The sequence below is a fragment of the Cladophialophora carrionii genome (genome assembly GCF_000365165.1).
Source record: "Cladophialophora carrionii CBS 160.54 unplaced genomic scaffold supercont1.7, whole genome shotgun sequence".
Lineage (NCBI taxonomy): Eukaryota > Fungi > Ascomycota > Eurotiomycetes > Chaetothyriales > Herpotrichiellaceae > Cladophialophora > Cladophialophora carrionii.
In genome coordinates this window covers 233,165-250,152 of record NW_008481832.1, presented here as the reverse complement: position 1 = coordinate 250,152, position 16,988 = coordinate 233,165, and the positions used below count along the sequence as shown (strand labels likewise).

Sequence of the window (16,988 nt, the reverse complement as noted above, 5' to 3'; positions counted from 1 at the left end):
CTGCGAATGTTTCGCCGACTGCTGCTAAGGCTGACATGTGAGGGACCACAGCGCAGCGCACCGCAGTACAGGGAGAGGAGAGATGTGCGCGCGCGAAAACGTGAATGGGCGGGGGGGACTGGGGAAGACGAGGTCGAGGGAATCAAGACTGCTGGTCCAGCAAAAACCGTCGTCGACAAATTCACAATTCACACGACACGGCGATATGACTTACTTACATCCTCCTCTTGACGAATTCCGTCTCTTGTTGAAGAAGAAGACGAAGACGAATCACACAATTATCACCGGTTTGGTACTGTACTGTACTGTTTTGTACAGCGGGGACCTCGCGAGCTCGCGAGCTCGGGAGCCCCCAGTCGTCAAATAATGAATGAATTTCCTAGCGCTGCTGCTGCTGCTGCTTGAAGGGCCAAACACGCACACACACACATACCATACACTGACTGCGCGTTTGGGTGATACATACCAACCTGTCTAGGTACCTACCTACTAGACGGCTGCCTGCTTCTGTCCTGCTGCTCTGCATGGAGGCATGTACAGTATGTGCCCTGCAGTGCAGCGACGAGGACAAGTACAAGAACAAAGACGAGCCCCAGTGTTTCAAATGCTTCAATTGCAGTTACAGTTTTGTACAAAGTTGCCATTGTTCAGCGAGTGATTCAACTCGGCGGTGCCCTTCTTCCCCTTAATGCTGCGCGGAATAACACAATCAGACCACAGTAGCAGCGTCCTGACTTGCTCGTCTCTCTCTAAAGACTTGAACCTGCTGGGTCGGTTCTTCTTCCTTCTTACTCTCTATCTGGGTTTCCGCCTTTCAACTCGCTGGGCAGTTCGCAGGCGCAAAACACAGGCCTACCCAAGTGTTAACCTTCTGGCCCAATTCATTTCTTCGTCTTTATCCCCCTGTCGCCTCTCGATTACTCTCGCCTCACCTGAGGTTATCTTGTCGTATTTTCACAAAAGCCTCCGGAGACTGACATGGTTTTGACAGGTCGAACATTTTCGATTGTTCTTAATTCTTGGTTGGTGGTATACAGAATTAAACCCTACTCGGCAAAGGGACTTCCCCATGCCAATATGGCTTCACGCCACCCTCATCCCAGCCCCAAGCTCCAAAGGACTGAGGGGGCCAGCCTTGATCATGCGCGGCCGACCAGTGCGACTGCTATGCTGGAAGGCTTCTATATGTTCATTAAAGATAGTAAGAAATTCGTCCCTCTGTCTCCTCCACAATTCATCAGACCGGGGCGCTCCTCATTGCTCTCAAAGGTCATACATGTACCTGCTATAACACTCATGAATCCGTGTCTACTTGACCAGACTTGCGGCCGCCGCCGCTGCAGCCAGGTCGGACCTCCCGCTCATACTCCTTTGACCGATCGTGAGGCGCGTTAGACTGGGATTGGATGCTGAGGAATTCATCGCTGCATGTGATGCCCGCTTTGCTTGAGATGTTGCCGCGAAAGGTCCCGACATGTTTGACTGACGCCTGGCCCCCGGCTTGCTTGGAGAGGTCTCTTGCCGGTTTGCAGCCGGTGCTTTCAAAGTAGACGGTGGTTGGGGCAACGGCCTGGCACTACCCGAGGTCGTGACCGAGTTGACCCTCTTCACGGGCGAGTTGACCGCCGATTGTGTGGCGCTCCTAATCCTGCTCGCGCTGCTCACCTTGACCCCAGTAATGAACTCGTGTTTGACTGCGTCTTGAGGCGTCATTCGTCGCGTTGGGTCCCATTTCAGACACTTGGTGATAAAGTCCAGGAAGGCTTCGTCGTCACATCTCAGTACTTGGCGTAAGTCCTTCGAGCTGGGTCGCCTTCTCTTGCCCTTGGACGATACTGTCAAACGAGGTTTGCCCATCGAGTCGAAGAAAAGCTTCCTTCGGCTGCTTTTCTCGATGAGATGCTTCTCCGGAGGACCAAAGACCTCCATGATGCAAGCAAGCTGTTCTTGCTCATTCTCGCCCGGGAAGATCGGATAGCCGGTGAAGAGCTCGGCCAAAATGCAGCCAACGCTCCACATGTCGATGGGCATGCCATACGACATCCCGAGGATGACTTCCGGAGACCGATAGAACCGTGACTGGATATATGTGTACACCTTTTCGTTTTCAAAACAACTCGAACCAAAATCAATGACTTTTATTTCGGAGTGGACAGGATGCGCCAGCAGAATATTTTCCGGCTTGAGATCGCAGTGGATGACTTTGTGCTGCTGCAGCAACATTAAACATTGCAGCAATTGTTTGGTGAAACGCCGGATGAGTTTGAGGGAAAATCCTCGGAAGTCGTGAGCTTTGATGAATTCGTAAAGGTTCATACCGAGAAGATCGGTGGATATGCAGAGGTGGCCACGGAAATAAAAGCTCTGATCGAAGTTGACCACGCTGTGCTTTTTGTGAGGATCCTGAAGCGCTGTTAGTGCCGCAAGACCCAAGACATTGCTTCTTCAACTTACCCATTGCTTGAGCTTCTGCAGAATGTTGACTTCCACAAGCGCTTGTTGATGAAATCGCTTCTTATTGCGAATGATCTTCACGGCCACGAGAATGCCCGTCTTGTGGTCGACACATCGTACAACTTGACCGAAGCTACCCTTGCCGAGAAGATCCACTACCTCGTATCGATAGGCCAGATGATCTCCTTCGACAATGTTGTAGTCACCACGCTCGTCATCGTAGCCGAAATTGGTCGAGGTGGAAGCCGGGTCACCGATAATCTTCCGAGAGTTCAGTGTTCCAGTAAAGAAAATGTCTGGGTAGTCAACAATTTCACCCCGCTCAAAGATGTTCAGGTCGAATATCCGCGACGCAGTGTTGTGTGACATCCGGGTTGCTGGTTTGGCTCTTGCTCGGAGGCCGTCCAATTCACGCGCAGCTGACTCGAAGTCTTTTCTCTTGGAAGCAAGCTTTTTCATTTCCTCTTCGGCAACCATATCGTCTCTGTCAAGAGGTGGTTCTTGCTGCCGTTGTGGCGGAGATCTGTGATTGACAAGATTTGGTGTACTTGCAGAAAGGGATTCTGACCGGTTTGCATTTACCATCAGTGTTCTACTCGATTCAAACGAAGGGCGACCAGTCGAGGCGGCACTATCGAAACTCTCCTGCCGGGCCGGTCCAGTGTTCGTACTTGAAGTAGAAGCCTGTCTCCTTGACCTGAGATATGACGGACGGTGAGGGCTTGCAGGCCCAGTCTGGGTATTTGTCCAGCTTGCAGAGGCCGGGAGCTTTGGCGGTGGCATGTTGTCGTATTTGGACAGATCCTCTGGTTGTGAAGTGGACTCGGGTAACTTCGGCTCGCTCCACTTCCGACTCAACTTCCTTCTCAGTGCTGAGGTAGAGAAAGCGGATTCATTCTCGGCTGGCTTCTCAACGGGACTTGGAACGGCTGGTACAGGTTCGGCCTTTGGCGTCACCGAAAAGCTAGGGGCACGAGGACCGTTCGGTCGAGGCTGACTTGGATTCCTGTTCAGCTGGGCCATGAAGTTAGGCTGCATATAGTTCGAGAACTCATCGTTACTTTTGGGGACAGACGTGGACACAAATGGTGAAAGTGTCCGTGACTTGTCTGCTTCGAATGAGAATGCTGGAAGGCTGGGACTGATCTCGCTTGGGGGTCGAAGCTCATCCGTCCGTAGAGCATGGTGTGAAGTACTACTTCGCATCGTGGGAGCATCCTCAGCAGGCTTATGTCCCCGAGAGAAGAAACTTGCTTTGGAGGCCGTCATAGGTGTGCTTGGTGTCTTCATGTTGCTTCGCATGCCAGGAGGTGTCGCGGGGGAGCCTCCAGATTCTGACTTAACATTAAGTGACCTGATCTTGGCTGAAGTCGGCGTGCTTAGAGGCAACAAGTTCAGCGGCGGTAGCCTGAGAGTCTGCAATGCTTTCTTGCTCGCTTTATGCTGTGGTTGCTGTTTCGGCTGGGTTAGCGGTTGCGTTTGTGGCTGCCGCTCCGGCTCCGGTTCCAAGGGTAAAGTCGGAACTGGTGGAGCATTGGAGTTGTGCGAAGCATCGCTTGGGGCTCGTGGTGTTTCCAGGGTCTTCATGGCGTCCGCTATTGTTGAGACCACCGGACTTGCAGAGATGGCCCCGTCGAATGGTGGTAAACTAGACGACCTTGCCGAGAAGAAGGGCTGATCAAGTTCGCTTCCTGGAGACTCGTATGCTTTGGGTATGGCAGGTACTGGCGGAACTTCCATCTCATAGTTGCTGTTGGTTGAGATATCGAGGCGAGGCTTAGGAGTGGGTAGCCGGGAAGAGTTGATCGCCTGAGAGAGCCTCGCAGGGTTGACGATAGTGTTCTTCACGGAATTGTAGCTCGTATTTGAAGATAAAGATTGGCCCGAACTGTATGATTTGCGGTTGGGATCTGGAGTGGTTCTCGAGGAGGACGGGGTAAGGCTTTTGCGGTTTGGAATCGCGGGAGATTGGAGGTCAGATTGTGGCAGTTGTGGAACCGGCTCGGGTTGAGGAGTTGGCGGAGCTTGCGATATGCGACTCTGAGGCAATGGTGGTGCAGGAGGGACAATGGACATCCGCTTCATTCGTCGCGCATCGGTTGGGCTGATTGTTCGTGCACCTAGTCCGCTCGCATGATGAGGCATAACAGACACGCGCCGGTTCTTCTCTGCATTGGCTCCCGGGGTAGTTGTCCTACCAGGGGTTCCGCTTCTCCTTGTTGGCGTCTGCGGTGCCGTAGTCGATGTCGACCTTGACGGATCCGGTGTTCTCGAAGGTGTGAGCAGGTCTTTCGAGTTCTGGCGCTTTGGAGCCAATGATGGTCTCGACCGGCCTGTGCCGGATGTCTTAGTATCTTCAGCGCCGCTCTCGTCTGTCCGACCCCCCAAGGTTTTCGATCCCAGACCCTTGCTGCTCTCCGCACTTGCTTTCCTTCCACCTGCGCTTGGTCTCCGTCTCACAGTCGATTTGTCGGAAGTATCGGGGGCGACAAAGGTTCCAGGCCCAACAGACTTTCTTGGGGCTTTGGGTGCCGGGGTTGCGTTGTTGAACGAGTTGGGCGGAAAGTGGCTTTGCCTTCTGCCTCGAAGTATCGATGTCGCGGTTGTGCTCATCGAGTCGGACTTGACAGAGGCCCTGGAGTTATTGGAGGCCGTCGAACTCTTGCGGGTAACCGGTGTCACGCCTGATCCTTTCCGGGATGGTATGGGAATCGCCGGTTGCGTGGCGGGCTTCTTCTGCTCAACAGTAGGCGCTTCAGTTTGCTGGGTAGCTTTGACGGTGGTGCTCCGACCAGGCAAAGGGAAGTGATTCAGGCTAGGGCCTTCTGTGCCGACAATGGTGTCCTGGAAATCATCGAAGTTGAAGGTGGGCTCGAGAAAGTCCCCCAAATTCAGAGCCCCATCACGTTCGTCTTGCAGTTGAGGTTTGGCTTGTATAGATGCAAAGCTGAATCGTGAAATGTCGTTGATGGATAGCTCGTTCGTGTATGGATCGTGGGAAGCGACGGCGGAGGCTCCTCGCAAGGAGTTAAACTGAGGAGCGAGCGAATTGCTGGCCGCCCTGGCAGGTACGAATTAGCATTGAACGGGCAGGTCCTCAACTACGATAAGTTACCTTTTGCCCAAACTGCCACCATAATCCAAGGGGCGTGGACCCATTGGGGGTTTCGCGACGCTTGGGATGGACGACTGCCTTCTCCGGGTTGTGACTACATTTTCAGTAGAGTCGCGGTTCGACGCTGCCGCCGACGTCGTTGGTGTTATGATGGAACCAGCAGGGAACGAAGAAGGCGGCTGCTTCTTGGTCGGGGGATGAGTGTCGAGTGCGACTGCATCGTAGCACAATGTCAGTTTCGGCTGATCGCCTGCAGCTAGCCATTGACATTGCATCGAGTTCGTACCACCATTGCCATCCGCCTCGTCGGGTCTGGTCTTGTTCCCAGCAGATGCACCTGCATTTTGTCGGTAAGGCATCGTGCCTTCTCCCACCTCTTTCACATTCAGTTCACATTCAGCTCACTTGCCGATGATCCAACATCGAACACCAACACGGTGTCCAACTTGCTCAGTCCATTGGGAGGATGCGATGGTGACTGCAATGAAGTGCAAGTCAGATTGACCCAGTCGCGACCGGGGTACCTGTGCTGATTGGTACCGGGTGACAGTTTGGACGCGTGTGTTGGAATGTCGTCAGGGGGATGGAGGATTCCGAAAAGCCGGATGGGATACGGGTGACTTCGAGATGAAGCAGGATGAAATCCTGGTAGAGGATGTTTCAGGATGAAGAGCTGCTGAGAGAGTACAAGGGCAAAAATAATGTGGTTTCAATGTTGCGGTGACAATAATCAAACTGCCCAAGAGTGCCTCTTTGTCAATCGGCAGGGAGAGCAGCGACCTGGATGGAGCCGACCAGGGGTTTGGGGCGAGTTGCCCACGCCTAGGGGCGCCGCTGTGCCTGAGCTGGCCTGCGCTGGCCTATGAGCTAGAACCCTACGGGGGGCGATCTTGAGTGGAGGAGCCACACGGAGGGAGCCTCTTAAGGTGTGGCTTTCCTGCTTTGGGTGCACTGCAGCGACCTAAAGGCAGGGTGGGTGCGAAGATTGGCTATCAAAAGTGACCATCCACTAGCATGATTGTTCACCTTTCGCAATCTCGTCTCGAATTTGATCGTCCTCGACTCTCATCTCAAACCCTTGAGGGAAAGTCGTAACAGATCTGGCGAAGGAGCGATACGCACATGGAAGATTCCGGGGTCGGGTGGTCTGGCTCATGCACAGGTAGGGAGATGTGCATAAACCTCAAAGCTAACTTCGACTTCGCAAGCATACCTTACACTTAACCAGAAAGAGGAGTCATCAGCGCCACAGACAAGCCACTTTGTGGCTGCTGCTCACGTGTCTGAACAGCAGTCCACATGTTCGGTCGGTGGCCCTTCGGTCATCACAAGACGTACTCAACATAGATGCTCCTGCTCAACTCGGTGAGTAATCCATCTGGAAATGGACAGGCGGGATTGAGAGAGGCTTCCAAATGGACGAATATACGGCGGAAGCCTTTGCCAACCGCGATGAACCGATTCCGGTCATCGCTCACTCCACGACCAATGTCAATGGCTCAGCCTCAGAGGCAGATGGTGAAGGCAGAAGACAAAAGCTCAAAAGCCCCTTATCACCATCCCGTCAAAAGACCAGACCCATTCAGATCAGCATTGCTGAGCAAGAGAAGGATGAGACCCCAGCGACGCCCAGTCTCAGGACATCTATCCAGGACCGGCTGTTTTCGAGTTTACTCCGACAAGTTGGTCCCACGGACGATCCAGAAGAAGGCTCATCTGCCACCCCAGTCGATCCTCAATCGAATTTATACGTCTCCCGTCCGGCATTCAGTCTGCCAGTCATGACCAATAACTTCAGACGCTTCAATGCGCGGATTGGCATCGTCTTCGTGTTCCAGAACCGGCTCATCCGCCTGTTCACCTGGCGAACACCGACGCACACTCTATCCTTTCTCGCAACGTACACGTTCGTATGTCTAGATCCCCACCTTCTCATTGTCGTTCCCATGGCCATCGCCTTGTTTTACATCATGATCCCGGCCTTCACATCTCGCCATCCTCCACCACCGCCCGTGACCAACGCAAGCATGGCGAGAGAGTACCACCAGGCTTTCACGGGCCCTGCACTTGCCCCAGCCACGGTGATTAAACCTGCCAGCGAAACATCGAAGGACTTCTTCCGCAACATGCGCGACCTGCAGAACAGCATGGCCGATTTCAGCAACGCCCACGATGCATTGGTCAACACCATCGGGCCTGCAACAAATTTCTCCGACGAGACGTTTTCATCCCAGCTCTTCTTGTACCTCACCATTCTGACGACCTTGTCATTCATCACCGCTCATCTCCTTTCTTGGCGGCTCATCTTCCTTCTCACGGGCTGGGGCTTCACAGTCTCCTCCCATCCCACAGCACAGACCTATCTCTTGAAGCTCCGGACACAGGCCGAACAGCAAACAAACCTTGCCCTGAACGACGTAAACCACAAGCATCAGAAATATATCCCCAACACCGGCATCCCTCTGCCGGCCACACCGCATGCCATTCAATCCTCATTCGCCAAGTTTTCGGAAATTACACTCTCCTCGACGCCCGAGACCCGGGAAGTCGAAATCTTCGAGCTACAACACCGGCCCCTTTCATCCATTACATCCGCCAAGAAGCCGGCGGCAGAGTGGCAACCCCACCTATTCACGTCTCAGCCCTACGACCCTTTGTCTCCGGCCCGCATAGCAGGCGACAGACCACGTGGAACACGCTTCTTCGAGGATGTCGAGCCACCGGAGGGGTGGGAGTGGGCGAGCAAGAAGTGGGAGCTGGATCTGGAAGCCGGGGAGTGGGTGAATGAGCGGTTGGTCGTCGGGGTGGAATACGATGTGTTGAACCATGACGCAGATGATGACGAGGAAGAGCCAACGAGTGCACAAACGGTCACCGGCCTGACCGATGACGAGAAGGACCGTGAGGGGACGCGCCTACGACGGATCAGCACCAACCGAAGAGAGAGCATCAATGTCGACTTTGGCGGGTGGGTGTGGGATCTACCGCCAGCGCCGGGGTCAGGAGCAAACAGAGAAGACGATCTCTGGCTTGCTTATGGCGATTACGAGGTGCCAAAGATCGGCGTGAGAAGCACGAGCAAGGAGGAAGAGAAGGCGAGGAAGAAGCGAGAGAAGGAGAAGGAGAAGCGCGGCAAGAAGGAGAAGACTGGGGTACAAGATAGAGATTGGGAGGAGGCAGCCAGGATGGAGAATCGTGGGAGGACTGGCGAATGGAGGAGACGACGGTGGGTGAGACTGGTCAAGCGGAAGGTCACAACTTGAGGTGGGAATAGAAGATACCGTCTGGACAAGCTCGAATTGTATGGTCAGGGGAGCAGTGGGCACTGAAGGCCGAAGGGGCGCTTTGGGCTGGCTCTTCGTCATGTTCCGTGCACATGTCGTCTATTGGGCTGCAATAATAGTACTGTAACACTTCTACCGTTAGTTTTCTCGATTAGCAGTCGCATTGCATCAGAGAGGATCATTGCCAAAAGAAGCACAGCTCTCACTGTTTTCTCATTCCCAATATGAAGCTCACGGCGCAGTCTGTGCAGCGACTAGACTACCAGTGAGCAATCATTATGAAGCGTTCCTCGCTGCCTTTGTGTTCAGTCAAGCTCGCATCAGGAGACGGCTGAGTTGTGATCAACCTGGCGTCGATGGTGTTGCGAAAGATCCATGCTTCGAATCCGTGATGCTGTCCAACACGTAAATACCCGTCACCTTGGACCACTTGACAAGAGACATTGCCGGATCAGCAACAAAAACGAAAAGGCCATCCGTAGATGGTGCACTTGTACAAAACAAAGGAATCGTTGAACGTGGAATTTTCTTCGTTGACCCACAGACACCGACACCGACACCGCGTGTCAGCCCACATCGCGACTCCCAGCTCCGCCTTGGTCTGTCAGGCTGTCGCTGCGACGATGGCGCCCCGGCGGGGCTATCGTCCTGGTGACAACACAGGGGTCTTTGTTTAGGTCGCCACTCTCGGACGAACCACAACCTCCTTCTCTTGACTATCCTTGTTCAGCAACATTGTCTCGGCCTCAGCGTCGGTCTTTCGTCGGCCTCGCGCACCCACACCACATTCCATGGCGTCGATGGTGCTGAGCTCACGATCGATATGAGCACCGCCATGCACCTGCGAGGTAGGGCGAGGGCCTGGATGCGCAGTCAGGTGGGTCAGGGTCATGTCGCTGTCAGCGTAGGCATCTTGGGCCGACGCTCTGCAGTTGCTGGGTGGAAAAGCCGGCGTCCAGGGAGACTGGGCATCACCCGCGTGGGGGTTGGAGTTCGAATTAACCGTCATGAAGAGCGAGCCGAGAGGTAGGATCAGGTAGACCGCGGGCAGCAGCATGATCTCAGGATGCATCATCCCGCTCTGGAGAGGTAGCAACTGCAGGACGCAGAAGATGACTGGATCGATGCTACGTCAGCAAATCTTGGACCGAGCTTCTGTCCAAAGAACGACTTACATGGGATGACGAAGGACTGAGCGCAGAGCAGGGCGACGAGGTTCAACGCCGACGCGTATGGACCGCCTCCCGATATGGCCGTGCGACGCTTCCACACGATGTCCACCACAGCGAGCATTGAGACGAAGCTGTAACTTCCGATGCAGATGGCAACGGAGGACAGGTACGCCACTCGAGCGGTGTATGCTACGTCGATGGAGTGTTCATCGTCGGTTGCTGGCTGGCCGAGAACCGTGATTTGGTGGATGCTGAATGCCATTGCGGCGGCCAGCCCAGCTATGGAGGTGAGGACAAGGTAAGTCATGACGATCTTGTAGACACCAGGGCGGCGAACTCTGAGCCCGGTCATCAGCCCCTTGGCTTGGACCCAGAGGCAGATGACGGCGAAGGCAAAAGCGAACCATGCTGTGACTTGACTGGCGGCAAAAGTGGCGACGAACTTTGTGGTCCAGATGCTATTGGCGAGGTCGAATGTGACGGCAGTGTAAGCCGAGACGGTTTGAAGGCCTGGGGTAAGGTTCGACACAACGTCAATCATCATGTGGATGAGCAGGAAGACCAGGCCCACGAGCATGAAGCTGTGAAATGGAGTGGTTCTCTTGCTGTCCGGAGTCAGGGCGAGCAGGTAGGTCAGCGTGGCCCAGACAAGACCAGTGGCGATTCCTTGAGTCGTGGCATAGCTGACGCTGATGTTGTTCCAGGTGTCAATCACACGCCAGGTCGCCAGGTCGCTGGGGGAGTTTGGGTAAACCGGAACCTGAAAGACCTTGTCGTAGTACGCGCCACCAACCCCAGCGGTTGGGAGAGTGAGAGGGGAGGAGGTGGTCATTGTGGCTGCGGAAACTGATGCTCACAGTGAGGAGGTGGAGGACGAGCACGAGGGGAAGGGGCGGAAACGAGATGCCACTATGGCTACAAGAGTGATAGGTTTGCAGGAAAGCTAAGGAGGAGTCAATGGAGGGAGATGAGGGAGAGATGTAGACGGTTGCGAGATTGGTTCGGGTGAGGAAGATAAAGAGGTGTCGAGGTGTTGAAACGGGTAGAAGAGGAAGATTTGTGCGGCCAAAAAATTCGAGATGTGGTTGAAGGCAGGCTTCACAGGTTTGGACGCTACCCAAGAAAGGCAACGCAGAGGAAAGCGACGGATGAAGGATGAAGTTTGAGATACATCTTCCTTCATTTAGTCCTCTTTCACCTTGTATACGCACCTCAGTTGGGCAGATTGATGCGACCTCAAGAAACCACAAGAATCAACTCTACCCAACCAATTCTTGTCCGCATAATCAGTCTCAGCTTCAAGCTGTATTGCCTCCCGTATCTCATTTACATGCTTCTCGATTCTGAACCCCCCTGGGGCAAGCTGATCGGCTGGAGACGGAGCTGAGACAACAAGAACAATACGAAGCCGTTGATATTGTTTGTTTCCCAAGCAAGCGCAGAAGGGCATCAGTTGGCCGGACTGGACAATAGCTCGACGAGTCCATGGGGGCTTGCGGCTCATAGGAGCGAACTGTGAGAGGGTTCCAAGTCGTACTCACGGTGGTCTCTGAAGGTAGCCCAGGAGGTGAAGAGCGGTTGTCAACACAGTCAACAAGTTAGCTGTCAGTTGTTCTCTGCGCCGCCGTAGCTGATGATTCAATTTCCTCCACATCTGGTGCAGTCCTCGTAGCATTTCCTCCTTTGTCACTTTCTCATCCATGACACCGCCAACAACGGCTCAACAAATGCCGCGCTCACTCCAATACCATAAAGGAGTGTTTGGACCTTGATAAAAGCTCCTGGCGTCCTATGATGACAGCGTTTGTCTGGCTGTATATGTTGCTGGGGACTTGCTCGGCCTGTACTCTGTCTTTTTAAAAGTCCAACTCCAACCTAGTCCTGGGGTCCATCAACACGGGAACAACCACTTGTCCAATGCTTGCCCGCTTGAACTTCAGACTGAAATACCTTGGAGACCATTGGTCACCGGCTGCGCTTGTTGGCCAGCGATACTCGACACCGTGGCCAAGATGTCTTCATATCAGCTCTTGTCTTCATATCAGCTCTTGTCTTCACATCAGCTCTTGTCTTCACATCAGCTCTTGTCTTCACATCAGCTCTTGATGTTGGGTAGCATCCTGAGTCCACTGCGTTTATTCTTTGTTGTTCATCCGCCTATGGAAGACCCACTTGCATGCGGGTGGGTATCCTCCTTGGTTCGAATGGAAAATTCTGGAGGAACTTCGTTCTCTTTCTTACGTCCGGGGCCTATTCGCTCTATTAGGTGACAAGTACCCTAACGAAAGTGAAGAATCTCGAAAGTACTGTCTATTCCCTTTACAATGGGCCGCTGCTAAATCGGAATGATATCCCAGAACTTAGGGAATAGGTCACGCATGCGGGTGACACAGATGGCAGAAGGGGAGAACTATATGGTCTTGCTGACTTTTTGGCGAATGCACTACACCATCACTCTGTAGACGTTAGTCATGGCACAGTACTGCCCTCGCCATTGTCATCGTCATCGGCGGCGATTAGCTCAGTATTCTCCAGCATTTAAGCCTAACACCTACAATTCTGGGACGCAAATGGTCACCTTGAGTGTTTGTAAGTCTTTCGTTTGATGTCTGGGGAAGAAGTGTACGAGTACATGAAACTTACGGGGAGGTCTGTCTGCCAGCTCAGGTTAGCCCTTTCCTGTGCTCTGACTTCGTTTTCGGCCTCATTTCTTGGACTGTCGTCCTCCTCGGTTGATTCGACTGGCTGCTACTTCGCCAAAGAAAAGTGGTAGGCTTGTATCTTAGGATGTAATGGTTGATTTTTGCATAAAGTCTTGAACGCGAAGATCTGTGTTCGCAACAACGCCAATTGTTCATGGGTGAAGCTTTCGCCAGGCTGAGCTGTGGGATGTTGTGCCCATGCCCGCTCGGGAGACCCGCCAACAACCATGTTGGCAACGGTCGAGGTGACGGTACCAGGTGGGAGAGTTGATGTCGTGAGCAAGCCGATCCTGGACTTCTGATTCCGGTGGTAACGACTTTCGTGGTGAAGGCGAAGAGATCCGGCTGCCTTGTGAGGCGTTGACAGGCGCAGAGGATCGGAACTTGACAGAGGGTCTAGAAGTATCAACAGGACGCGTTGAGTGCTGAGAGGATTGTAGCGCCGAGGCCAACGTGACAGCTCGGGTGTTGGAGAGGGCTTCTGTTGGTGGTGTGTCTTATGCTGGTTCGCTCCTCTCAAATGTGTAGCACCAAGGTAGCAGTGGTGATGTCGTTCGGTCTCTCGGACGAAGTTTCACAACCGAATGAACTTCCGAGGCCGTCGACGTCTCAAGATGGCAGAGGCTTTCGCTGGAAGTGCTCAGCAAGGTGGAAGATTCCGCTTGGATCATCCTGGAAAGCTATATTCTAGCCACCATGTGCGGAAAGAACACGCTCTGACCGTTGGGTTCTCCGGGTGCAAACAAGTTCTAACAGAATAATGAGTTGCGATTGTGTTTGAACGTGTACCGCTACCACTGGTTTGTGATCGAAATCGTTCCTCGTCATCAGTTTGAGTTTGTGTAGATAGACATTCGTTATGTAGGAGTAGGAATGCAACACATGCGTGAAAGCCAGGAAATCGCGAATTCCCCACCAAGACCATGGAAGGTCACTCACCTCAACTTCACTATCACCTTTACCTTCCTCCAGCGCCTTGCCTGCTCCTGTTCGACGCTGCTCTGGGATCTAGGCTGTTCTCAGTCTCCAGAAGCATATTCGCCAGGAGTAGATTCTACCACAGCACAACCATGGTTGCTATCTTCCTGGAGCACTCTAATGCGGCCGGTTCCCAGGCTTTTATCGAGATCGCAATCCAAGGCGATTGCTCAACGTTCTTTCTGCCAGATGACCCATCACAGGAAAAGATCACCCTGAGCTCCCATGCAGACGATGGACATACCTACCTCTGCCTCGGTATGAATTGACTCCGGTTTTTTTGTCTCTTTTGAGTAGTTCTGACAAGAGTCCCAGAGGTTCATCATAAATTCGCACTCCTGCGCACTTTCAATGTGAGCTGTGGCCCTTGTTCAATCCTTGGAGACGACCATAGAGATGTCCAGCTTCCAGAGTCAACTGTCACTCACCATAAATCCATCATTTTACGCCCTACCGATCACTTCTTAGCACCATCCGGTCGATGGGCCGTGCATTGGGATGAGGACGGGAAGATTTCAGAGTCTATGAAGCCACCCTGTCTGCCAATAGTGAGTGATACCTCTGAGGCTGAAGAGGCAAATACAGGAGTGTTGGAAGGATTCTTGGACGTGGGTAAGGGCAGTCCGAGCAAATCCAGTGGAGTCACCTGCTCCCCGACCCCGTCCGCCGCTGGTGAAGAGGAAGATGAAGGATCACCCATCGAAAGTAGAGAGGACCACAAGGAATATGCCAAAGAGCCTGCTGTCTCGGAAACCCCACTGGACAACACCGGTACCCTGGGACGTCTCGAGGACAAACACCCGGGCAACCCCAAACCTGAAGGGAAGCCCAAGTTCTCTAGTGAGCCGGCTTCCACATCAGACTCCGCCCATCCCGTGAGCCCACGATCAATTCCCGGGTCCAAAGACATGGCAATTGCTCTTACCACTGACGGTACTGCAACGGACTCTGTGTATAGGGCAGACTCGTCATCTGCAGTCGACGCCATACAGACTCCAAGTAATTCACAAGATTCAGCCGACGAGCCTCGCACCGAGAGTGATGCCAACGGTATATTGGCATCAGGTGAAACAAGAGGAAGAAAGCGGAAGCTGAAGTATATGGAAGTCACTGACACCGGTCTTCACTCCTCTGACACTGAAACCGACGCTTCGAAAGGGGTTGAGGTAGCTGACACTATTATCGTCAGCCGGAAGTCAAACAGATCAAATGCAACAAAAGACAAAACGAAAGCAATCAAGACACCAGCAAAGCAGACAAGGAGTCGAAGGTCGCCGATACTTCCTGATGAAAGACCTGACAGCAATATATCGCAAAAGTCCAGCGGACGTCCCGGCATGCGACGGGGGAGATCATCACGTGCATGGTATGCTGGGCCTGCTCCAGTGGTTCTTTTCAGCGGTAGCACCACTATACAGGATGATAGAGCAGTAATGTCTGCATTCGGGCGGCTTGGGGGCAAGGTCGGTATGACCATCAACAACGCCACCGTCCTGTGTATCCCAGAAGGTCATGTGAAGAAGACAGGCAAGCTCATCATGGCAGTAGCCAAGGGTATCGACATTGTGACGGAGAAATGGATAACGTACTCGCAACGCCTTGGCCGGTTCCCGGGCGTTGCTCACTATCTGCCGCGCGACGAGACTCAGGAGCGAGCTTGGGGCTGCAACTTGAGAGCAGCAATTCAGGGGGGCAAGGAAGGCTTAACCCATCTGCTTTCCGGCACCACTGTCTATCTGACAAAAGAACTGAGGCACAGTCTGGGAAACTTGGAGCGAGAAACATCGCAAATTGCCTGGATCCTGGGTGCAGAAGCTGTCAAGCGACGGTTACCAGCCCTCAAGGACAAGGACACACTTAGCCAGACAAGCGTCCTGGTCATTGGCGTGCGGGATGACCCTCAGGGAGCTCATGTTGGGCGACTCGGGCAGGTTCTGTTCAACAAGGACATCCTAACGATGGCTGCCCTGAGAGGTCGTCTTGAGAGGAACAGTGAGGAGTTTGTGATCGAGATGCCCATCAAGGATGAGGAGGAGCTATGAAACTGTTGTCTGCGCAGTGTCCACCATTGACGACGATCCGCTGCCGTCCTGTGTGATGAATGTGTTAGATACTTCCTAGTGTCGGGTGTAACGGTATTTGATAGATTTATCGTTGTCGATGCTGATAGTACTGTAAGTGGACCACATGTGGTGAATTATGCCGAGCCCCTTCACTCCCCTTGTCCCCCTTTCGGTGAAGTCGGCCACTTTTCATCGGATTTCGTCAGCCAAACGCCAAGAAACGGCGGCCCCTCTCGCCCGCAAATGAGAGTGGAGCTGGCTGTTCATTTCCGCGAATCCGCATGCCGCTCTTTTTTTGAGCCGGCCTCAATAATTTATCAGATTGGAATGTCCGCAGTAAGGGGCAGGGCACATCTACTCGTACACAGTGCCCGTTGCAGTACTCCGTACACGTCTACAGACAGCGTCTGGACGCAGCAAAAGGCATGCTTTGGCCTCAGGGACCGCTCAGCAGAACCACTCGAGCTTTCCTGTCATCGCCGAAAGTAGCGTGACACGTGGGTGGCCGATATCTCTGGGCTTTGCAGTGGCTCAACATGAAACACCATTTATCCCTGTTCAAGATCAGTCGCCGACTGGCCTCGACGTCAATATTTCGGCCTCGACGCCCTTCTGAAACAGGCGGTAATCTGGCAGGCATCATCTCTCAACCTCCTCGCATCTCGGAATCTCTCACATTCGGTTTAGGCCGCGAGATCTTTCGCTTCTTTTCGCCTAGTCCTCCTGGCACCAAGCACCGATCTCGCGGTCCTGGCGCCATGGGTCTTCTCTCGAAAGCCGGGACATGGCTCCTTCGCTCCTCGGTCAAGCGCTCATACACGATAGTCGACTGCTAGAACGTCCCTGTTATACAACTTCGGGCCTGGTTCCCAGTCAGGCACTCAGCAGCCATCGGAATCCAGGTGGAACAGCTGCCGCCACTGCGTCTAGAGCCACATATCTTCGAGGTCACCGTCACGCAATCCTTCGCGGATCCGTACCGGGATCTAGCTTGTCTACCCAAATGAGACTGGGCAAGCCTACCCTGCAATTTTATCGTTATGTGATGGTGGAGGTGGCTCTGGATGCGGAGACGTCTCTGGGTCTGTATATCATGCCCTCATCCGCCAGGTACTATTCTGGATGCCTTTCATTGTTTGTCGACACCATTCTTTTTGTTCCCAACTCACCTTCATTTTTGGCTCGAGAGTTGACTCTCGCCGTTCGTTCTTTATTCGCAG

General features: G+C 53.4%; 4 protein-coding genes across 4 annotated transcripts; 2 read left to right on the top strand and 2 right to left on the bottom strand.

Moving 5' to 3' along the window:
* Positions 1–1,308: 1,308 nt before the first annotated feature.
* Positions 1,309–5,928, bottom strand: G647_08178 (uncharacterized protein; the record flags this gene model as incomplete). Its single annotated transcript, XM_008732490.1, has 3 exons — positions 1,309–2,403; positions 2,455–5,515; positions 5,570–5,928. 3 exons carry the CDS (start codon positions 5,926–5,928, stop codon positions 1,309–1,311), a joined length of 4,515 nt encoding a protein of 1,504 aa, XP_008730712.1.
* Positions 5,929–6,984: 1,056 nt separating this feature from the next.
* Positions 6,985–8,832, top strand: G647_08177 (uncharacterized protein; the record flags this gene model as incomplete). The annotated part of the gene is made up of 1 exon (XM_008732489.1): positions 6,985–8,832. One exon carries the CDS (start codon positions 6,985–6,987, stop codon positions 8,830–8,832), a length of 1,848 nt encoding a protein of 615 aa, XP_008730711.1.
* A 694-nt stretch (positions 8,833–9,526) lies between these two features.
* G647_08176 (uncharacterized protein) lies at positions 9,527–10,857 on the bottom strand (the record flags this gene model as incomplete). The annotated part of the gene is made up of 2 exons (XM_008732488.1): positions 9,527–9,969; positions 10,029–10,857. The coding sequence occupies 2 exons, from the start codon at positions 10,855–10,857 to the stop codon at positions 9,527–9,529; spliced, it is 1,272 nt and encodes a 423-aa protein (XP_008730710.1).
* A 2,940-nt stretch (positions 10,858–13,797) lies between these two features.
* On the top strand, positions 13,798–15,747 carry G647_08175 (uncharacterized protein; the record flags this gene model as incomplete). The annotated part of the gene is made up of 2 exons (XM_008732487.1): positions 13,798–13,963; positions 14,021–15,747. 2 exons carry the CDS (start codon positions 13,798–13,800, stop codon positions 15,745–15,747), a joined length of 1,893 nt encoding a protein of 630 aa, XP_008730709.1.
* Positions 15,748–16,988: the final 1,241 nt, after the last annotated feature.